General features: G+C 36.4%; 1 protein-coding gene across 1 annotated transcript in view; it reads left to right on the top strand.

Annotated features, from left to right (window-relative positions):
* LOC141301651 (integrin alpha-11-like) overlaps positions 1 to 25445 on the top strand; it is a 68888-nt gene that overhangs the window by 31832 nt on the left and 11611 nt on the right. The window contains exons 7-16 of the mRNA XM_073831847.1: positions 196 to 344; positions 1007 to 1151; positions 1306 to 1468; positions 5945 to 6015; positions 11301 to 11445; positions 14691 to 14839; positions 18544 to 18687; positions 20078 to 20281; positions 20362 to 20492; positions 23911 to 24077. Coding sequence (XP_073687948.1) covers positions 196 to 344; positions 1007 to 1151; positions 1306 to 1468; positions 5945 to 6015; positions 11301 to 11445; positions 14691 to 14839; positions 18544 to 18687; positions 20078 to 20281; positions 20362 to 20492; positions 23911 to 24077 — 1468 coding nt within the window. The remainder of the gene's footprint in view (positions 1 to 195; positions 345 to 1006; positions 1152 to 1305; positions 1469 to 5944; positions 6016 to 11300; positions 11446 to 14690; positions 14840 to 18543; positions 18688 to 20077; positions 20282 to 20361; positions 20493 to 23910; positions 24078 to 25445) is intronic.

The raw sequence follows: 25445 nt of genomic DNA, 5'->3' as shown, positions 1-25445 counted from the left end.
TTATTTTCAGAGGACAGTACATCTATACTGCTATACAAGCTGCACATTGACTACTCTAAAATATATCCAAGTTTCATTTCTATAGTATTGTCCCTTGAGACGATACTAAAATTGTTGCTGAAATGTGAGGGGTGTACTCACTTTTGTGAGATACTGTAGTCGTCATCTCACCATGTGTTTTGTCCTGTTGTCCAGGTTGGGGTGGTCCAGTACGGTGAGAGAGTGGTGAACGAGTTTCGGCTGGATGATTTCCGCACGGTTGAGGAGGTTGTAGCAGCTGCGAAGAATATCGACCAGCGAGGCGGAGAGGAAACACGCACAGCTCTCGCGATCAGTGAAGCTCGGTACAGTGGCGTTTTTGTGTTTCAACAAACTTTCAACTTTAACTGTGCATCATTAGTTGCAATAAAGCAAATATTGGAAGCTTATTTTCGCCATGGGATAAAATATGTATTAAAAAAAAGGTAACTGCGAATTTAATTGCAAGATAATAACTCTTAATTGCAAGTCTACAACTAGACTAAGTTTAACATTATAAATTTCTGTATCATCACTTTTGATCAATTTAAAGCATCCTTGCTAAATAAAAGTATTCATTTCTATCATTTCTTTCCCCAAATTTGTTTATAGTGTATAATGTTACAAAAGCTTTTTATTTCAGATAAATATTTGGATCTTTCTGTTCATCAAAAAATATAGAAAAAAAACTCAACTGTACTCAACTGTTTTAAATATTGATTTTTTGAACAGCATATCAGCATATTAGAATGATTTCTGAAGGATCATGTGACACTGAAGACTAGAGTAACGATGCTGAAAATGTATCATTGATCACAGAAATAAATTACATTTTAAAATATATTAAAAAAAACAAACAGCTATTTTAAATTGTAAAAATATTTCAGAATTTTACTGCTTTTGCTGTACTTTGGATCAAATAAATGCAGGCTTTGTGAGCAGAAGAGTCTTCTGAATGTACATGTATTTGTATATGTATTTATAACAGAAGTCAAGCATTCAAACACGGAGCTCGTCCAGACGCCAAGAAAGTTATGATTGTCATCACCGATGGAGAATCGCACGACAGCCCAGACCTACGGAAAGCCGTGGAGGAAAGCGAGAAGGATAATATTACGTTGTACGGTATTGCGGTGAGTTACTGCCTCTTTCCAGTAGAATCCTCCAGATGTGTTCTTCAGGTTTACTCTGATCGTCGGTCACGTGACTCAGATTCTTGAGTTGCTTTCAAACAGGTGCACAGGTCGAACAGGTGAACATAGTTCAGATATTCCAATGCCGTTTCAGGTTCTTGGCTACTACAACAGGCGAGGGATCAATCCTGAAGCTTTTCTGAGGGAAATCAAGTTCATCGCCACTGATCCTGAGGAGCACTTCTTCAGCGTCACTGATGAGTCTGCCCTGAAGGATATTGTTGATGCTCTGGGAGAGAAGATCTTCAGCTTGGAGGGTATGAACTTTGTGAATAAATGTTAAACATAATCATAATCCCATATTTAAACCATATCTAGAGGACAGAATCCAACCAGAACACCTTAGCAACCACACAGCAACATAGCAACATTAAAAGCCATCAGAACATCTAAAACACTCAAAAACTCAGAAGACCTTAGCAACTGCATAGCAACATAACAACCACTCAGAACACCATAGCAACCACACATCAACAAAAACACTCTGAACACCCTAGCAACCACATAGCAACATAAGGATCACTCAGAACAACGTAGCAACTGCATAGCAACCTGCATAGCAACTCAAGTACCACTCAGAACACCATATCAACTACATAGCAACATAAAAAAACTCAGAAGACCTTAGAAACTGCATAGCAACGTAAAAAAACACTCTGAACACCCTAGCAACTGCATAGCAACATAACAAACACTCAGAACACCATAGCAACCATATAGCAACATAAGGACCACTCAGAACACCGTAGCAACTGCATAGCAACTCAAGTACCTCTCAGAACACCATAGCAACTGCATAGCAACATAAAAACCACTCAGAACACCTTAGAAACCACACATCAATAAAAAAACACTCAGAACACCCTAGAAACTGCATAGCAACATAAAAAACACTCATAACACCCTAGCAGCTGCATAGCAACATAAAAAACACTCAGAACACCCTAGCAGCTGCATAGCAACATAAGAACCACTCAGAACACCCTAGCAACTGCATAGCAACATAAAAAACACTCAGAACACCTTAGCATCTGCAAAGCAACATAACAATCACTCGGAACACCGTAGCAGCTGCATAGCAACATAACAACCACTCAGAACACCATAGCAACTGCATAGCAACATAAAAAACACTCAGAACACCTTAGAAACCACACATCAATAAAAACACTCAGAACACCTCAGCAACTGCATAGCAACTCAAGTACCACTCAGAACTAGGGATGCACCGATACGAATCGGCCGATCATGCTTGCGCGTTTTGTCAGTAAAGCCGGTTCTGTAATCAGCGGTAAATGCCATCAGGTGCGTGATTTCACGTTGAGCCGTATATACTACACACAGCCGTTGTTTACCGACGAGCTGCGCAAATCAATGTTCATTATCAGTGTGAATGTGCGCAGCTCGTCAGTGAACAACGGCTGTGTGTAGTATATACGGCTCAACGTGAAATCACGCACCTGATGGCATTTACCGCTGATTACAGAACCGGCTTTACTGACAAAACGCGCAAGTGATCGGCCGATACGGATCGGTGCATCCCTACTCAGAACACCATAGCAACTGCATAGCAACAACAAAAAAAAAACACTCAGAACACCTTAGAAACCACACATCAACAAAAACGCTCAGAACACCCTAATTTTACACCCTATTTTATAAATTATATTATATAAAAAACACTCAGAACACCTTAGAAACCACACATCAATAAAAACACTCGGAACACCTCAGCAACTGCATAGCAACATAAAAACCACTCAGAACACCTTAGAAACCACACATCAATAAAAAAAAAAACTCGGAACACCCTAGAAACTACATAGCAACATAAAAAACACTCAGAACACCCTAGCAGCTGCATAGCAACATAAGAACCACTCAGAACACCCTAGCAACTGCATAGCAACATAAAAAACACTCAGAACACCTTAGCATCTGCAAAGCAACATAACAACCACTCGGAACACCGTAGCAGCTGCATAGCAACATAACAACCACTCAGAACACCATAGCAACTGCATAGCAACATAAAAAACACTCAGAACACCTTAGAAACCACACATCAATAAAAACACTCAGAACACCTCAGCAACTGCATAGCAACTCAAGTACCACTCAGAACTAGGGATGCACCGATACGAATCGGCCGATCATGCTTGCGCGTTTTGTCAGTAAAGCCGGTTCTGTAATCAGCGGTAAATGCCATCAGGTGCGTGATTTCACGTTGAGCCGTATATACTACACACAGCCGTTGTTTACCGACGAGCTGCGCAAATCAATGTTCATTATCAGTGTGAATGTGCGCAGCTCGTCAGTGAACAACGGCTGTGTGTAGTATATACGGCTCAACGTGAAATCACGCACCTGATGGCATTTACCGCTGATTACAGAACCGGCTTTACTGACAAAACGCGCAAGTGATCGGCCGATACGGATCGGTGCATCCCTACTCAGAACACCATAGCAACTGCATAGCAACAACAAAAAAAAAAACACTCAGAACACCTTAGAAACCACACATCAACAAAAACGCTCAGAACACCCTAATTTTACACCCTATTTTATAAATTATATTATATAAAAAACACTCAGAACACCTTAGAAACCACACATCAATAAAAACACTCGGAACACCTCAGCAACTGCATAGCAACATAAAAACCACTCAGAACACCTTAGAAACCACACATCAATAAAAAAAAACTCGGAACACCCTAGAAACTACATAGCAACATAAAAAACACTCAGAACACCCTAGCAGCTGCATAGCAACATAAGAACCACTCAGAACACCCTAGCAACTGCATAGCAACATAAAAAACACTCAGAACACCTTAGCATCTGCAAAGCAACATAACAACCACTCGGAACACCGTAGCAGCTGCATAGCAACATAACAACCACTCAGAACACCATAGCAACTGCATAGCAACATAAAAAACACTCAGAACACCTTAGAAACCACACATCAATAAAAACACTCAGAACACCTCAGCAACTGCATAGCAACTCAAGTACCACTCAGAACTAGGGATGCACCGATACGAATCGGCCGATCATGCTTGCGCGTTTTGTCAGTAAAGCCGGTTCTGTAATCAGCGGTAAATGCCATCAGGTGCGTGATTTCACGTTGAGCCGTATATACTACACACAGCCATTGTTTACCGACGAGCTGCGCAAATCAATGTTCATTATCAGTGTGAATGTGCGCAGCTCGTCAGTGAACAACGGCTGTGTGTAGTATATACGGCTCAACGTGAAATCACGCACCTGATGGCATTTACCGCTGATTACAGAACCGGCTTTACTGACAAAACGCGCAAGTGATCGGCCGATACGGATCGGTGCATCCCTACTCAGAACACCATAGCAACTGCATAGCAACAACAACAAAAAAAAACACTCAGAACACCTTAGAAACCACACATCAACAAAAACGCTCAGAACACCCTAATTTTACACCCTATTTTATAAATTATATTATATAAAAAACACTCAGAACACCTTAGAAACCACACATCAATAAAAACACTCGGAACACCTCAGCAACTGCATAGCAACATAAAAACCACTCAGAACACCTTAGAAACCACACATCAATAAAAAAAAACTCGGAACACCCTAGAAACTACATAGCAACATAAAAAACACTCAGAACACCCTAGCAGCTGCATAGCAACATAAGAACCACTCAGAACACCCTAGCAACTGCATAGCAACATAAAAAACACTCAGAACACCTTAGCATCTGCAAAGCAACATAACAACCACTCGGAACACTGTAGCAGCTGCATAGCAACATAACAACCACTCAGAACACCATAGCAACTGCATAGCAACATAAAAAACACTCAGAACACCTTAGAAACCACACATCAATAAAAACACTCAGAACACCTCAGCAACTGCATAGCAACTCAAGTACCACTCAGAACTAGGGATGCACCGATACGAATCGGCCGATCATGCTTGCGCGTTTTGTCAGTAAAGCCGGTTCTGTAATCAGCGGTAAATGCCATCAGGTGCGTGATTTCACGTTGAGCCGTATATACTACACACAGCCGTTGTTTACCGACGAGCTGCGCAAATCAATGTTCATTATCAGTGTGAATGTGCGCAGCTCGTCAGTGAACAACGGCTGTGTGTAGTATATACGGCTCAATGTGAAATCACGCACCTGATGGCATTTACCGCTGATTACAGAACCGGCTTTACTGACAAAACGCGCAAGTGATCGGCCGATACGGATCGGTGCATCCCTACTCAGAACACCATAGCAACTGCATAGCAACAAAAAAAAAAAAAAACACTCAGAACACCTTAGAAACCACACATCAATAAAAACACTCGGAACACCCTAGAAACTACATAGCAACATAAAAAACACTCAGAACACCCTAGCAGCTGCATAGCAACATAAGAACTACTCAGAACACATTAGAAACCACACATCAACAAAAACACTCAGAACACCCTAGCAACTGCATAGCAACATAAGAATCACTCAGAACACCCTAGCAACTGCATCTAAAACCACCTAAGAACCACATAGCAGCATCTAAAACTACTCAGAATACACTAATATCCACATAGCAACTTAAAAAACACTCAGAACGTCCAAGCAATTGCATCGCATTAGCACATTAGAATCACTGCTGTGAAGTTTGCACAGCAAAACACTAGTTTTACAACCACACACTAGTTTTCTTAGAATGTTGTTTATTTTGCAGGCACCAACCAAAATGGTACGGCCTTTGGTTTGCAGATGTCTCAAGCTGGATTCTCGTCACATATCGTAGAGGTGAGTGCGTCTCCATCCGTTCCAAACAGAAGAAATGTAAATATTGACAACAGAGCTAATGTGCGGAGAATTATATTATGAACTCAGCGAGGTGCCCGAAATGCTGTTATTTTGCTCTTTGCGCTCTATGATTGAGTTTGACGCTCTTCCATTAGCCTGGAGCAGAAGCTACGGCATCAGTCAAAATAAAGAGTCACTGAAAGAATGATTTGTTTACCGATCAGTGCCCATGGGAAAACAAACCTCAGGTACGTCCTTTTAGGGCTCGACAGAAGCACGATGCCCCACTCTTTCAATTATGTTTGAAGCCGTTGCTGTGAGCGTCTTCTGAGGGAAGGGCTATTTTTCACGTCTTCCCTCTCGGTTTGAGTAATCCCAAGGTCTGAGGCTCCTTTTGTGTTAGATGAAGGACAACTTACTCAGAGAAAAATAACATTTTTTTCATAACTTTCACTGTTGGATTCCAGGAACCGCTCTTGACAGTGGCAATTCGAGATGGGAGATAACGTCTCGGAAAGTTTTTTTTTTCATTCTTGACTTCTCCGAGGGAACGAGGTCCAGAGAACACATATGGTTTTGTTGAATTAGGCTCCTTGAGTGAGGAATCCTCACACAAACACTCTCACACACGTGCCCTTGTGTTTTATATGCACGCTTGTACATGTGACTGTATTTGTAAAGGCCTTATTTACTTGTGGCTGCAAATGTTTTCAATGGAATTACTGTATTTTGTTTTATAAAGAAAAGAGTTCGGCGTCCATCAAGACAGCGGTAAATAAAACCTAATCAGATGGAAATAAAACATTTGGAAGTCGGTTTGTTAGCTTGGGCCGCTGACACGGACGTGGCATACTAGATTTCACTGCCTTTGTTTTTCGTAAAAGGCCTCAAAGCTGCCAGGTCTAGAAAAACTCACTCATACACTGTGTTCCAAAACCTTGCTGTCAATTGTCTGGTGAAGTAGATGAAATTGAATAGAATTGAAAATGAAAATGAAATAAAATCTCATAACTGACTAATCTGGATCACTCAATAAGCCTTGTACGCCATGCAAATAGCAATTGCAATTGATTCCAATAGAGTTTGACATTCGCACGCAACGTGATACTTCAACATGCATCAAAATCCAAAGTAAACACAAATAGTACGTTAATTTATAAATAACATTTACCTGACTTTGTCTGCATCTCTGAGCCAGCAATGCATTCTGGGGTTGCCTTCACCACAAATGATATTACAGCTTGAGATCTTGGATAAAAGAAGGATCTTAAAAGAAAGATTTTATGTGACCCTGGACCACAAAACCAGTCTTAAGTAGAATGTATATATATGTGGCAATAAACAAAAATACATTGTATGGGTCAAAATCATTAGGATATTAAGTAAAGATCATGTTCCATGAAGATATTTAGTAAATGTCCTACCATGAATATATCAATCTTAATTTTTGATTAGTAATATGCTTTGTTAAGAATATCATTTGGACAAATTGATTTTTTTGCACCCTCAGATTCCAGATTTTCAAATAGTTGAATCTCTGCCAAATTTTCCCCCTAAAAGCATGACAATAAATAAAAAATCAAAATGACAAAAGCATGACAAAATTATGACTTAAACTAAAATGAAAAGAAAAGGGGAAGTATAAAAATTTATATAAAATATTAACAAAAACTATAATAGTGAATTAGTGATACTAAAATAACAGTATCAATATTATTATCATACTGTATGTGTGAAAGTTCACATTTCTTTTCACTCAAATTCTATTAAAGAAATACTTATATATTAGAATACATCAAAATATTTCATTGTAAAGGTAAAAATTATATATTTGTTGGTTTGTTTTACCTTTAATCTACTCCAAGCGGTCTCCGAAATTATTCGTTATTATTAAAAAAAAATTCCAGAAGTTTCAAAGACTTTCCAAGCACTACTTTTTTAAATTGCAAACTTCAATCAGAGGTCTCACTTATCAAACAATGTCTTATCTTTTAAATTCTAAAAAAAAAAAAAGATAAATAGATAAATAAATATAAATTAACTGCTAGTATTACAAAGTATACTACACTTTTACTATAGTAACATTTTTACTATAGTTAATTTTCTTAAGGAATTTGAATTTGCATTTGATTTGAATCATTCAATTTGCGAAATGATTCAAAAGCTAGTTTCGATCTAAAACAAATGATTCAAAATATGTGAAGTTAAAAGTTTAAAAGTTTAGATCGGGACTTCAAAATTGTGCATCGTGAATCATTTGATTTGAATCATTCAATTCGCAAAAATGATTCACAAACCAGTTTTAATCTATGATTTGTGATACGCAAAGTCCCGATCTGATTTGATCGGAATCAAATCATTTGGGATTCGCAAAGTTCCGAATCAAATGATTTGTGCTCCATGCTCCGAAGTCCAGATCTGAATAATAATTTGTGAATCATTTGACTTAGATTGGGACTTCAAATCGCGTATCGCAAATCATTTGATTGGAATCATTCAGTTCACAAATGATTCATGAACCTGTTTCAATCTAAAACAAATGATTCAAAATATGTGAAGTCCCGATCTGAATCAAATGATTCGCGATACGCAAAATTCCGATCTAAATGAAATGATTCGCGTTCCATGCTCTGAAGTCCCGATCTTAATAATATTTTGCGAATTTTTTTTGCATTTGACTTAGATCGGGACTTCAAATCACATATCGCAAATCATTTGACTGGAACTTTGCGTATCGCAAATCATTCCCAGCAGGCACACATAATATTAGGTTAATATTAGGTTAGATTTAGGTCGTGACGTCAGATGACCAAAATTCAATGTCTAGCCAACGTCTAAGGACAACGTTATTTTGACATCCAATAACAAGGTAAAATGACCTTGATATTTGGTTGATTTTAGGTTGTGTTGGAAAGTGACCAAAATCCAACCTCGAGCCAATATTGACGTCAAATACTGACATTTATTCGTCAGGTATGGCAACCAAAATCCAACATCTGATAGACTTCATAATGGTTGGGGTATAACGTCAATCTGACGTCATGTTGATGTCCTGTGCACTGTAAAAAGTTTTCACCAGATTCTTCAGAACTTAAAAACGTAAGTTCAGCAGCTGCCTTAAGTTTTTAAGTTAAATCAGCTTAAAACTACAAGTCATTTTAACTTATTACAATAAAAATTTGTTGATTTAACTTGTGAGTTTAAATGACTTAAGTTTAGCAGCTGCCTTAAAATGTTAAGTTAAATCAACTTAAGTTTTTAAGTTGAAACTGGTGAAAAGTTTTTACAGTGTGCCTGCTGGGTTTGTTTAAATAGGGACTTCAAAATAGTTTGTGAAATAATTCACAATCTAAAACGATCTAAAATGATTCATGATACGCAAAGTCCTGATCTGAATCAAATTATTTGCGAACTGAAACCGTTTGGACTGCTTTGAAACAGCCAGTTGCATTGGTTTAACAGATTTGAAGTTTCGAAAAGCTCTGTTTTACTGTAAGTCTCTTTTAATTTAATCTGGCTTTTGCTAGTGAATCGCTTAGAATGAATGATCAAAGTCACGAGTTTGAATCAATCGGAGTGGTTCCAGCGTATATATAACTCAATTGATTTGGTTAATCTATTCCTCTTTTCACGTCTTCAGCCATGTTTACACAGCACTCTCAGTACTTCTACTGACTTAGCTTATTAATTTTATTACACTAACTGAAATACGCAAAAAAAAAAGTATGATGTTTTTTAATTGCGTGAAAAGATATGTGCTTATTGAAAAAATTACACACTTACTTCATACACTCTTAAAAATAAAGGTTCCTTTTTGGCATCGATGGTTCAATGAAGAACCATGAACATCCATGGAACCTTTTAAATGCAGAAAAGGCTCTTCATAGTGGAAATGGTTCTTTTAAGAACGGTTCAATAAAAGGTTCTTTGGGGAACCAGTAGATAGTGTAGATGGAGTCTTTTAAGAATTCAACCACTTTTTAAGTACCTATTCTGGAAAATTTCCAGGCCTTACAAGTCCAATTCAAGTACTTCAAGCACTTTAAGCACCTTGTACGAACTAAATGCTGAAATGGATCCATGTTCGTGTTTATGTTGATGACAGTAAAACAAAGTCAATACTTTAATTATCCTCTTTCTGCTCCTGCAAAAAGATACAGTGCATAACCACAATAACATTACATATTAAATGGTAAAATCCTACCCAACTACCTTTAAATATTAAAACCACTGCCAGTTTAGACATAAATGGTTTTATTCAGAAACTCATTATAATGTTGTTAGATTGTTGCTAGGTGTTCTGTGTGGTTGCTAATGTTTTCCTCAAATAATCCACACAATTTGAGGCACCATTAATTTCTTTAGCACGAAAGTTAGATACTGAAGTTTAATTCTCCGGGTTAAGGGTTTGTTCAGGGGTTTGTCTTTGCGAGCGCCGCTAATAAAAAGCGAATGGAACAACACACAGCATATTGGAGAGAGTTTATTGTACAAATGTGCCATGGAAATCTGTCAAAGTGTCCACGTCGACATCGCATGAGGAAAACTTTGGCAGCGAGCGCAGCAAGTTTTAGGCCTCCAGTCAGACTCGCAGAGGACTGCTGTTTTTGCTCGCATGCATCCAGGATATCAAAGCTGGAGACTTTTCTGTCCGGTTAGTCACAAAGGGTGGTCCAAAGTTTGTACTGAAAATATCTCTCCAATGCAATAAACTGTTTAATGTCCAAGTCTTTCTCTTGGAGAATAAGGTCTGTGGAGTATGTATTATTAATAGTATTTGCTAAACCAATCATCCCTACAGAGCTGTTCGGTTTATAGTCTCAACGGCAGGAGAGCAAAAGGGAATTGGCCTTTTTGTGCCAGAATTTATCTCGGGGTGTTTAAGTTGACTACATGGGTCACTCATCACAGTACTGGAGATTTAGTCTAACTATGACCAAGCATATTTGAGTGTAGTGGTGGTATTGTTCAGGAATGGGCATTTCATTGTGGGTTTGAACGCTAAGTCCCAGATGTTAATGCAGTGCAGAGTTTTGGCAGGAGCTCTAAGATAGTTGCCGGAGAGGTTTGGCAAAACTCTCTGTTTGCATTCTCTATACCGCTAAAGCCACTGCCAGGCCGTTTGTCATCGTCCCATAGCACTCACTGCAGGTACATGAACCCAGGCCTCTGATTAAACACTGTGGGTTTTATTCTGTACTGCTTATGGCTGTGCGTGCATTTCCCTTTCAAAACAGTATTGTGGTTTCTGATAGTAACTAAAGATGCAAACCGTTTTCTTAAAGGACGGGATTCTGGTTGGTGCCGTTGGGGCGTACGACTGGAACGGAGCTGTTCTGAAGGAGACCCGCCATGGTAAAGTCATCCCACCCAAGTCTTCATATGTGAAAGAGTTCCCAGAGGAGCTGAAGAACCACGGAGCGTACTTGGGTAAGAAAATTCAACCTTTTTTTGGGTCGTACCAAATTAGGTTTTGATTCTATGACTGACAAAAGTGAATATGCACTCACCCTTTCTTCTGTAGAACATAAAAGAAATGGTTAGGAATTTTCTAGTGGTGGGCCGTTATCGGCGTTAACGTGCTGCGTTAACGTGAGACTCTTATCGGGCGATAAAAAAAATATCGCCGTTAATTTATTCTCAAAGTTGGGTTGGGAGCTGGGTCTAAACTACGCAAGATATGATGACTTTCACCTTGATATTTTAGCGCGGATGACGTATACCTAGTCGAATTGCACTGTAGGGGGCGAGAACGAGTCTTCAACTTCTGTGAAATTACCACATCAAATGAGACGTGCAAACATGGATGCAGCTATGAAGCCGCTTCAGGGCAGGTGCGTGCGTTTCTAGACCCTTTTTACTGGGGCATGTGCCCCAGTGAAAATCTGCTGTGCCCCAATAAAATCTCAAGTTTGAGTTTGAATTTACTTTGATAATCCCGAAATAAAGACATTAAACTATATGCAATATATATAACTATAACTATATGAATTGACGCTTCTAAAAGCAGCGCAGTTTAATCGAAGACTATGCACGCAGATAGGCTATCCATGCCCGTGCGCGTCTGTGTATTCAGCAGAATTCAAATTAGCCATTTTAATCTAGATTAATCTAGATTAATTCCAAGATTTAATCTAGATTAATCTAGATTAAAAAAATTAATCTATGCCCACCCCTAGAATTTTCACATTCTTTACTAGTTTAATTTATGAATACATCTATTTCTGTTGTGACACATAAACTCTCTGAAAAGTTTAGTAATCAGGGTTGGGGCCATTCATGAATTGAATTGAGAATGAATGGTAAATTCCAATTCACTTCCTGGAATGGAATTGGAATTGGAATTGGAATTTGAATTGCATGCAGCTGACAGGAAATTAAATTGGAATTGAATTGGAATGTCAGGAAACAGAATTGAAATCGAATAAATTCCACTAAATTCCACTTGAGTTGCTAAAAATAATTTGACTTGATTTGCTTAATAGTTTATAGTACATTAAATATTGTAAATCTCATAAACAACAAACATGTAAAAGAAATACAAAGTACTGTATGTTTAGTATGTTAAGCGTGATCATTTCACATGCCAAATTTCAGGAAATGATGATAATTCGATGCAATAAAAAGTGAATGAAATACACGAATGAACATGACTCTTTTTTGTGAGTTGAGACATATATTATATGGTAATCATATATTGAATATTTGATCAACTCTATTACATACATTACTTGGTATTTGTAAATTATCATAAAGTTCAAATGTATGTCTCTAAATGCAATCACAAATAAATGCTCAGAAACAGCAATAAACGGAATTCAGTGGAATTTCCCTGAATTGAATTGCACTTCCTGTAATTCAAATTCAATTCCAACTCTGTTTCCTGTAATTGTTGTTGAATTCCAATTCCATTTCCTTCTTTGAATTGGAATTGTTGAGTTCATTCCTGAATTGACACCAACCCTGATGGTAATGGTTATGACAGTGTTAATGTATTTGGTCTTGGCGGAATAGATCTGCTACGCTGCTACTGCTGTTGGTTAACGCTGTAGTTGTAGATTATTGCTGCTGCTACAAGCAAGTACAGAACTTGCTACTGCCAAAGCATATGGTGATACAGTGCTGTGAATATTTAAGACATGCTGCTGCACAAATAGCATAAAATAACCTGTAGCAGATCTATACAGGTGGAGCTGGGGAAGGTGGAGGGTTTCAGAGGAACTCTGAAAGCGCACTGCAAAATGACCAACTGAATGCTATCAGCCTTTTAAATATCTGCAAGCTCATTGGTTATGTATGCAACATGAACCAATCAGCTTGTGCCAAGTCATATAACTCTCTGACATAACTCTCTCCAGCCTGCGTCATCTAGAGTTTCATGGCAGAACTAAGTATTAAAACTCACCATAATAAGATGCACTGCATCAGATTGGATATCAGTTTCACTAAATAGCATGTTTTTGCATGCATTGCAATCAAAAACGACCTTCCAAGTTTGAATAGAAAGAATCATTAAGTTTCAAAAAGGAACATTTTCATTGAATAAAGACTTAAATTTCAGTCTGTTCTTTAGACAAGTTATCATAGGTCTTACATTCGTAGAATGGACTAATTTTAAGACATTTAAGGCAACACTAGTCAAATTTTAATGTTTTTTAGAGAACTCTCTTCTGCTCACCAAGCCTGCATTTATTTGATCCAAAATACAGCAGAAGCAGTAATATTGTGAAATATTTTTACTATTTAAAATAACTAATTTCTATTTAAATATGTTTTAAAATGTAATTTATTCCTGTGATCAAAGCTGAGTTTTCAGCATCATTACTCCAGTCTTCAGTGTCACATGATCCTTCAGAAATCATTCTAATATTCTGAATTGCTGTTCAAGAAACACGATTATTATCAATATTCAGAACAGTAATTTTTTCCCAGGATTCTTTGATGAATAGAAAGATCCAAGGATCAGCATTTATATATACTTTTATTTAGCTTTAAATTGTTCAAAAGACATTATAAAGACATTTTAAAGGTTACAAAAGATTTCTATTTCAGAAATTCTACTCCGCTCTTTTCAACATAATATTAATAATAATAATAAATGTTTTTGAGCAGCAAATCAGAATATTAGAATGATTTCTGAAGGATCATGTGATTGGAGTAATGATGCTAAAAATTCAGCTTTGAAATCACAGAAATGAATTACATTTTAAAAATACATTCAAATAGAAAACAGTTCTTTTAAATAGTAAAAATATTTCCAAATTTTACTGTTTTTGCTGTACTGTACAAATAAATTCAGGCTTGGTGAGCAGATGAGACTTCTTACTGTCCATAAATGGAACAAATCAGGGTCGGAAAGCTCTCTGATTTCATCAAAAATAACTTAATTTGTGTTCCAAAGATGAACGAAGATCTTACGAGTTTGGAATTTTCATTTTTGGGTGAACTATTCCTTTAAAATGCTTTGCACCAGACTGGATCCCACGAAGCAGCATTGTTGTTTTTTTGCATATATTGCAATCAAAAATGAACCTCTAAGTCTGAATAGACGGAAGCAAATAAGTAAACTTAAGTAAACTTACATTTCAGTCTGTTCCTCACACAAGTTATTATAAATCTTTATATTTATCATATTTACTGTATGTATAATGTATAAAATTGACACTTGTTTGTAGGGTACATGGTGTCATCGGTGGTCTCGGCTCAACATGGTCAGCTATACATCGCTGGAGCTCCTCGATTCAACCACACGGGGAAAGTCGTCATCTTCACGCTGACCAACAGCGGCAATCTCACCATACTGTACTCACTGTACGGACAGCAGGTAAACCCAAGCACATGTTTTAAAGACATACAGCACATTTGTACAACAAGGTACTTCCAAAAAGCATGACTTTATGAATTTAAAGGAGTAGTTCACTTTTATAACAACAATTTACAGATAATGTACTAATGTCTTTCTTTCCTCAGCCGTAAAGAAATTATGTTTTTTGGAGGAAAATTCATTTCAGGATTTCTCTCTATATGTGACCCTGGACCACAAAACCAGTCATAAGGTTAAATTTGACAAAACTGAGATTTATACATCATATGAAAGCTCAATAAATAAGCTTTCTATTGATGTATGGTTTGTTAGGATTGGACAATATTTGACTGAGATACAACTATTTGAAATCAGAAATCTAAGGGTGCAAAAAAATAAAAAAGACTGAGAAAATCACCTTTAAAGTTGTCCAAATTAGGTTCTTAACAATGCATATTACAAATCAAAAATTACATTTTGATATGTTTACAGTAGGAATTTTACAAAAAATCTTCATGAAACATGAACTTTACTTAATTTCTTAATGATTTTTGGCATAAAAGAAAAATCTAAAATTTTGACCCATGCAATGTATTTTTGGCTATTGCTACAAATATACCCCAGCGACTTAAGACTGGTTTTGTGGTCCAGGGTCACATATAATAGATATGTATGGCGCCCCGAAGTTTGAACTTCCAAAATGCAGATTAAATGCAGCTTCAAAGGGCTCTAAACAATCCCAGCCGAGGAAGAAGCTTATCTGGTGAAACGATCAGTTATTTTCAAAACAAATTGACAATTTATATACTTTTTAACCTCAAATGCTCATCTTGAAAGAAAGACATGAACATCTTGGATCTTACATTATCTGTAAATTGTTGTTATGAAAGTGAACTAATCCTTTAAGACTTCGTAAGAACTTTTTACAACCCGTGAGAATGAAAAAGCCCAAGAGTAAGTGCAAAAAAATAGCCTAGTTAACTATATTGTTCTGTTCTTCATCATTTGATAAATGACTACTGCCATTATCAGAACAAAACGTTCGCAATGGCCTCTTTTGAACAAAATTCCATTCACGGCCTGCTTTCCACAGATGCTAAATTGCGGCATGGAAATAGTCTTGTCAATAATCTATAATAGGGCTAATCTGCATGAAATAGCCCATGCAAAAGTGCCGCAACAGTTTAGTGAGTGTAGCAGCGTGCACTTGGCCTAAAATAGTGAAGGTTTCTCTGAACTGCTTCCTTAATCCATCTGTCTGCATTTTTCCATCCTACCTTCTTTCTCTCTGAAACGGTGGCGTGTTTGATTGGAGAGGCACATCAGTAGATTAATGCGGACCATGTGTGCGGACAGGAGACAGCGTGTGAAGGTCTAGACTCAGTCACCCGCTCCAGATGGGCCGGCGTCTATGTAGTCCATGTGCATCTCATCTGCACGTGTGTGTGTGTGTGTGTGTGTGTGTGTGTGTGTGTGTGTGTGTGTATGCATGTCCTGCAGTGAATGCACACATAAACGCTTAGGTTTGAAACGCTGCCGGTCGCCGACCACAACATTCATTTAGTCATCAACCTGTTATGCACCAGACCTGTGCGTAAGCCCTCAGGAAAGCACTTAGACGGGAATGTGATAAAGTGCGTCTCCTGTTTTCTGGTATTTGTGAAGCCAGCAGGAGCTTTCAGGGTTGAAATGCAAGTTCAGAAGAACGGAAGAACCTGCCGCACAATGTGTCTCGCAATAGACAAATAACATTAGGTGACTGTTGAAATATGCCTTGCACTCTTAAAAGTAAAGGTGCTTCATGATGCCATAGAAGAACATTTTTGTTTAAATGGTTCCATAAAGAACCTTTAACATCTGAAGAACCTTTCTGTCTCACAAAAAGGTTCTTTTTTAGCGACAGAAGGTTTTTCAGATCATAAAAAGATAAGAAAAAAGATGGTTCTTTAAATAACCTTTGCCTGAATGGTTCTTTGTGGAACCAAAAATGGTTCTTCTATGGCATTGCTGTGAAGAACCTTTTAAAGCACCTTTATTTTTAAGAGTGTGTTTGTCTGGTTAGTATGACATTTTCAGTTTAATTACAATAAATAATAGTATTTTTTTCATAAAAAAATAAAATATGTGACCCTGGACCACAAAACCAGTCATAAGGTTAAATTTTACAAAACTGAGATGTATACATCATATGAAAGCTCAATAAATAAGCTTTCTATTGATGTATGGTTTGTTAGGATAGGGCAATATTTGGCCGAGATACATCTATTTGAAAATCTGAAATCTGAGGGTGCAAAAAATCAAAATACTGAGAAAATCACCTTTAAAGTTGTCCAAATTAAGTTCTTAGCAATGCATATTACTAATCAAAAATTACATTTTGATAGGTTTACAGTAGGAATTTTACAAAAAATCTTCATGGAACATGATCTTTACTTAATTTCCTAATGATTTTTGGCATAAAAGAAAAATCGATCATTTTGACCCATACAATGTATTTTTGGCTATTGCTACAAATATACCCCAGCGACTTAAGACTGGTTTTGTGGTCCAGGGTCACATATCATATGGTGCTTTCAAGTACCTTTTCTACAAAAAATTACAGCAAGATACTTTAACTCTACTTCTACAAAGTGCTAAAGAATGTGCATCAGGTGTGCTTTGCTTTATGTTTTTATTAAATTTATGAACGTGCAATAAAACTATAATTAACTAATTAAATAAACTATTTAAGTACAATACCAGTCAAAAGATTTTAATGTCTTCTGATCACCAAGCCTGCGTTTATTTGATTCAACGTACAGCAAAAACTGTACAATTCTGAAATTATTTTACAATTTAAAATAACTGTTTTCTTTTTGAATATGTTTTCAAATGTAATTTATTCCTGTGATTTCAAAGCTTATTTTTTTTGCATAATTACTCCAGTCACATGATCCTTCAGAAATCATTTTAATATGCTGCTTTGCTGCTCAAATATATTTATTCTTATCATTATGTTGAAAACAACTGAGTAGAATTTTCTCCGGTTTTTTTGATGAACAGAAAGTTCAGAAAAAGAGAATTTATCTGACATAGAAATCATTTGTAACATTATAAACGTCTGTATCATCATCTTTTGATTAATTTAAAGCATCCTTGCTAAACAAAAGTATTAATTTCTATAATTTCTTTCTTTAAAAAAAATTATATAGTGTATAATGTTACAAAAGCTTTTTATTTCAGATAAATGCTGATCTTCGCATCTTTCTATTCATTAAATATAAATATATATTTTTTAGAATATAACATATTTTTTTTAGATTATACAATGTATATTTTTTTAGAATATATAATAAATATTTTTCAGAATATTATTCTAAAAAATGTTTCTTGAGTAGCAAACAGAATATTATAATGATTTCTGAAGGATCATGTGACACTGAAGACTGGAGTAATGATGCTGAAAATTTTGCTTTTAAGCAGGAATAAATAAGATTTTTAAATATATTCAAATATAAAGCCGTTATTTTAAATAGCAAAAATATTTCAAAATTTTACTGTTATTGCTGTACTTTGGATAAAATAAATACAGACTTGGTGAGCTGAAAAATATGAAAAATCTTACTGTTTAAAAACTTTTGACTGATAGATAGTGTATAGTGTCTATATATATATAAATTACATGCACTTTGGCCAAGCGTATGTGGATGTCAAATGCTAACAAAGTGTGTTTTGGTCAATTGTAGATCGGATCGTATTATGGAAGTGAGCTGGCACCGATTGATCTGGATGGCGATGGATTGACAGATCTTTTACTGGTCGGAGCTCCCATGTACTTCTACAAAGGCTGGGAGAAAGGCCGAGTTTACATCTACACCATCAGCTTACAGGTGACAACATCCTAAACACAACACCATAATGCTTTCTCAAAGAATATTTGTGAACCTAGACCACAAAACTTTTGCAGCATGGGTATATTTGTAGCAATAGCCAACAATACATAATACGAATCATTCACTGAATCCACAATATTGTTGTTACCTGAGTGGTCAGCTTTACTAAGATGAGGTAAAAAGATTGTGTATTGAGTTGTCCTCCAGAGCGGCATGTAATAATGAACATACAGTTTCGACTAAAGTACGATTCATTAGAAAATGGCTTTTGAACCGGTTATTTCTGAATCAAAACCCTACAGTGCAGCAAACATAGTACGATTCACCAGCAAATGATTCTTATGAACCGATTCTCTACAGTGGTTCAATAACATACAAGTCGACTATTGTGTACTGTGTTTCCCAAATGAATGACTCTTATGAGCCGGTTCATTTAGTGAGTCATTTAAATGATTCACACATGATGCTTTATTAACTGGTTGAACAGACCACAGTGCGACTAGTGGAATCTGTTTCACAAATGAATGACTCTTATGAGTCTGTTCTTTTAATGAGTCATTTCAAAAGACCCAGAAATGACTAGTTTTAAATTAGCAGTGAGTTTAAATCAATGAATCCTTTGCAAATCCAGTGAACTCAATCTGTCAGAGCAATAACTTCTATCGCTCAAAGATGTGCATGTTTTGTTTATTCTTGGTTTGTGAACACTATAATTGCTGGCTTGTATTCCATTTCGCTAGTGTTTGATGTATTATATTATATTATATTATATTATATTATATTATATTATATTATATTATATTATATTATATTATATTATATTATATTATATTATATTATGCTGATTATCAACTGACTATTTTATCAGAAATATGAACCTCAAACTTCTGATCTGGTTTGGATGCCACTTGCTACGTTATGAGGCCATATTTGATCCTGGACCACAAAACTAGCCAAAAATCCACTGCATGAGTCAAAATTATTGATTAAGTAAATCATTAGCATATTAAGTAAAGATCATGTTCCATGAAGATATTTTGTAAATGTCATACCATAAATATCTCAAAACTTAATTTTTGGTTAGTAATATGCATTGCTAAGAACTTCATTTGGACAACTTTAAATGTGATTTTCTCAATATTTTGATTTATTTTGCACCCTCAGATTCCAGATATTCAAATAGTTGTATCTCAGCCAAATATTGTCCTATCCTAACAAACCATACATCAATGGAAAACGTATTTATTGAGATGTAAATCTCAGTTTAAAAAATGTACCCTTATGATTGGTTTTGTGGTCCAGGGTCACATATGGCAACATTATAGCATACTGAACACCGCTATTTAAATGAATATTTTCTTGTCTGTTTCTCTTATTTATTCCACAGGGCTCTTTTATACCAGACGGGACTCTTGGGCCATCAGAAAAGACTCATGATTCCCGGTTTGGCGCTGCTATGTCCACCCTTCCGGACTTGAATGGTGACGGCTTCAGTGAGCTGGTTGTGGGCGCACCACTGGAGGACAATCATAAAGGAGCCATCTATCTCTTCTACGGCCAACAAAACAACATCCAACCCAAATACAAACAGGTAAGAGAGTCACTGATATTTCATAAACATTATTAAGTGGCCTTATTCGTTAAGTATTCATTCTTGCCATTCTATATCAGAGAATAGCCGCTGGTGACATCTCTCCAGGTCTCCGTTATTTCGGCCGCAGTGTTCATGGGATGATGGATGTGAATGGAGATGAGCTCATAGATCTGTCCGTGGGGTCTCTAGGGGCCGCGGTTCTGCTTTGGTGAGTTTACACCTCACATAAGGGCCAGGTTATTAAGTTGAAAGTCATATTTATGAAGCAATGGCTGAATAGTGTTCATTTTCAGAGCGATGTCTTGCAGGGTTGTTATAGTTTACTAAAACTAAATCTGTAAAAAACTCAAAATAGACTAGATTAAAAAGTTTGTCAAGACAAACCTTAAGTTGGTTTGAGAAAGCCGGACCAGAAAGTTTAAAAAGTTTTAAAGTTTTCAGTCTGAAGTTGTTTGAAGTTTGAAGTAGTTTTAAAAGCTTAAAGTTTGATAGATTCTAGCATGATTAACATGTTACTAGCATGTTGCTACCATGATTAGTAAGTCACTAGCATGTTGCTAGCATGATTAGCATGTCACTAGCATATTGCTAGGATGATATGCATGTTGCTACCATGATTAGTAAGTTACTAGCATGTTGTTAACATGAATGGCATGTCACTAGCATGATTAGCATGTAACTAGCATGATGCTAGCATGGTTAGTAAGTTGCTAGCATGTTGCTAGCATGATTAGCATGTCACTAGCATATTGCTAGGATGATATGCATGTTACTAGCATGTTGCTACCATGGTTAGTAAGTTACTAGCATGTTGTTAACATGAATGGCATGTAACTAGCATGATTAGCATGTAACTAGCATGATCCTAGCATGATTAGTAAGTTGTTAACATGTTGCTACCATGATTAGTAAGTTACTAGCATGTTGTTAAAATGAATGGCATGTCACTAGCATGATTAGCATGTAACTAGCATGATGTTAGCATGGTTAGTAAGTTGCTAGCATGTTGCTAGCATGATTAACATGTCACTAGCATATTGCTAGGATGATATGCATGTTACTAGCATGTTGCTACCATGATTAGTAAGTTACTAGCATGTTGTTAACATGAATGGCATGTAACTAGCATGATTAGCATGTAACTAGCAAGATGCTAGCATGATTAGTAAGTTGTTAGCATGTTGCTAGCATGATTAGCATGTCACTAGCATATTGCTAGGATGATATGCATGTTACTAACATGTTGCTACCATGATTAGTAAGTTACTAGCATGTTGTTAACATGAATGGCATGTCACTAGCATGATTAGCATGTAACTAGCATGATGCTAGCTTGATTAGTAAGTTGTTAACATGTTGCTAGCATGATTAGCATGTTATTAGCATGTTGTTAACATGAATAGCATGTTGCTAGCATGTTGTTAGCATGATTAGCATGTTACTAGAATATTACTAGGATGATTAGCATGTTACTAGCATGTTGTTAGCATGATTAGCATGCTGCTAGCTTTTTGTTAGCATTATTAGCATCCTAAAAACATGTTACTAGCAATATTAGCATGTTACTAGCATGATTAGCATGTCACTAGCATGTTGTTACATGCTTGGCAAATTACTAGCATGTCACTAGCATGATTAACATGTCACTAGCATGTTACTAACATGTTACTAGCAATATTAGCATGTTACTAGCATGATAAGCATGTCACTAGCATGTTGTTAGCATGATTAGCAAATTACTAGCATGTTACTAGCATGATTAGCATGTCACTAGCATGTTGTTAGCATGATTAGCATGTTACTAGCATGTTGTTATCATGATTAGCATGTTGCTAGCATTTTGTTAACATGGTTTTCTCATTAACAACATGCTAATAAATAGCTAATACTAGAATCATACTAACATACTAGTTAATAACATACTAATCATGTTATAATCATGCTACCAACATGTTAATCATGCTAGCAACATGCGAGTAACTGACTAATCATGCTAACAACATGGCAGTAACATGTTAATCGTGATAAAATCTTGCTAGCAACATGCTAGTAACTTACTAATCATGCTAGCAACATGCTAGTAACATGCTAATCATGCTAGAAATATGCTAGCAATAAGCCAATACCATGCTAATGTTGATAAAATCATGTTAGCAAAATGCGATTAACATGCTAATCACGCTAGAATAATGCTACAACATGCTAGTAACATGCAGCATGCTAGTAACATGCTAATCGTGCTAGAAACGTGCTAACAACATGCTAGTGACATGATAGTCATTTGCTAATCATCTTAACAACATGCTAGAAACATGCTAATAACATGATAATTATGGTAACAAAATGCTAGCAACATGTTAGTAACTTGCAAATGATGTTAAAAAAAATATGTTAGCAACATGCTAATAACATGTTAATTGTGATAAAATCATGCTAGTAAAATGCTAGAAACTTGTTAATCATGTTAACAACATGCTAATAAATAGCTAATCATGTTAGAATCATGCTACCAACATGCTTGTAACTGACTAATCATGCTAACAATATGGCAGTAACATGCTAATCGTGATAAAATCATGTTATCAAATTGCTAGTAATTTACTAATCATGCTAACAACATGCTAGTAACATGATAATCATGATAAAATCATGCTAGCAACATGCTAGTAATTTACTAATCATGCTAACAACATGCTAGTAACATGATAATCATGATAAAATCATGCTAGCAACATGCCAGTAATTTACTAATCATGCTAACAACATGCTAGTAACATGATAATCATGATAAAATCATGCTTGCAACATGCTCGTAACATTAATCATACTAGCAACATGTTAGTAACTTGCAGATGGTGATGCTAAAAAATATGATGCTAAAAATATGCTAGCAACATGCTAATTGTGATAAAATCATGTTAGTAACATGCTAATCTTGCTAGAAACATGCTAGCAACAAGCCAATGCCATGATAATCATGATAAAATCATGCTAGCAAAATGCTATTGACATGCTAATCATGCTAGAAACGTGCTAACAACATGCTAGTAACTTGCTAATCATGCTAGTGACATGCTAGTAATTTGCTAATCATGCTAACAACATGCTAGTAACTTGCTAATCATGCTAGTGACATGCTAGTAATTTGCTAATCATGCTAACAACATGCTAGTAACTTGCTAATCATGCTAGTGACATGCTAGTAATTTGCTAACCATGCTAACAACATGCTAGTAACTTGCTAATCATGCTAGTGACATGCTAGTAATTTGCTAATCATGCTAACAACATGCTAGTAACTTGCTAATCATGCTAGTGACATGCTAGTAATTTGCTGACCATGCTAACAACATGCTAGTAACTTAGTAATCATGGTAGCAACATGCTGATAAGTTGCTATCTATATATCTATCTATCTAGAAAACTGTAAGCTTTTTAAACTATTTCAGACTGAAAACCGTCAAACTTAATTAAAACTTAAAAACTTTTTAACTTTTTAACTTTATGGTCCAGCTTTCTCAAGCCAACTTAAAGTTTGTCTTCACTTGTCTTGAACTTTTTTATCAAGTTATAATGAAAATCTCAGTCAGAGTCTTAATTTTATATCTTAATGTGTTCTCAAACAGGTCTCGCAGTGTCGTCCGTGTGGGGATCAGCGTTCATTTTGAGCCTTCAAAAATCAACGTTTTTAATAAAGACTGCAGTCGAGGAGGTCGAGAGGTGTCGTGTATGTTGGCCACGGTTTGCCTGAACGTGACGGCGCGGACACCCATGACGGATCCAAAAACAGTCGGTATGTAACCCAACTTAAAAATGACCGATCAGTCAGATGACTGAATGATAAATGCACATTTGTTGAATTTTCCAGGACCCTGTGCCTGGGAGTAATATCTTTCAGATGTTCGCTCAAAAGGTCACTCCCAGTTTTTCCTAATGCATAAAGCCTCCGGCCAAAGAGAAAACACTTTAATCCCAACATTTAGAGCGAGAGAAACCCATCGTAAAACTGCGTCGGGCATCCCATACATTTCACATCTGGAACTTATAAGATCAGGACAGAACATAAACATGTCTGAAAGTCACAGACAGATAATATTCCCCTCTTATCAAACGCTGGCCATATTTTTAGTTGTTCTGATTTTGAAAATATCCAAATAGAATACAAAAAACCCTCTTATAGTTTTAAAATGGCTTAAAGGATTGGTTCACTTTCATAACAACAATGCACAGATAATGTACTCACCCCCTTGTCATCCAAGATGTTCATGTCTTTCTTTCCTCAGTCGTAAAGAAATTATGTTTTTTTTTTTTTTTGAGGAAAACATTTCAGGATTTCTCTCTTTATAATGGATATGGATGGAGCCCCGAGGTTTGAACTTCCGAAATGCAGTTTAAATGCAGCTTCAAAAGGCTCTAAACGATCCCAGTCGAGGAGGAAGGGTCTTATCTAGTGAAACGATCGGTTATTTTCTAAACAAATTGACAATTTATATACTTTTTAACCTCAAATGCTCATCTTGTCTCGTCTTTGCGCAGCGCATGCGCAGTCTGTGTGATTGGGGTAAATACAGTTAGGGTACGTCTAAAAACTCCCATCTCGTTTTCTTCCCTAACTTCAAAATCGCCTTAGATCGCTGCAAAAGTACCAACATAATGTTTACAAAGTGAACATACAAAAAAACTCAAACTCCCTTTACAAAAAAAAAAGGTAAAAACAGCATTATAAGACGATTTTGACATTGAAGACACAAACGAGATGGGAGTTTTTAGACATCCCCTAACTGCATTGACCCGGATTCTACTGACTACACATTCATTGTGCAGAGACGAGACAAGACGAGCATTTGAGGTTAAAAAGTATATAAATTGTCAATTTGTTTCGAAAATTACCGATCGTTTCGCTAGATAAGACCCTTCCTCCTCGACTGGGATCATTTAGAGCATTTTGAAGCTGCATTTAAACTGCATTTCGGAAGTTCAAACCTCGGGGCGCCATCCATATCCATTATAAAGAGAGAAATCCTGAAATTTTTCTCCAAAAGAACACAATTTCTTTACGACTGAGGAAAGAAAGACATGAACATCTTGGATGACAAGGGTGTGAGTACATTATCTGTACATTGTTGTTATGAAAGTGAACTAATCCTTTAAATTTGTTCTC

The sequence above is a fragment of the Garra rufa genome, chromosome 25, assembly GCF_049309525.1.
Source record: "Garra rufa chromosome 25, GarRuf1.0, whole genome shotgun sequence".
Taxonomy (NCBI): domain Eukaryota; kingdom Metazoa; phylum Chordata; class Actinopteri; order Cypriniformes; family Cyprinidae; genus Garra; species Garra rufa.
The sequence above is the reverse complement of the archived record's forward strand: the minus strand, read 5'-3'. Positions and strand labels throughout refer to the sequence as shown.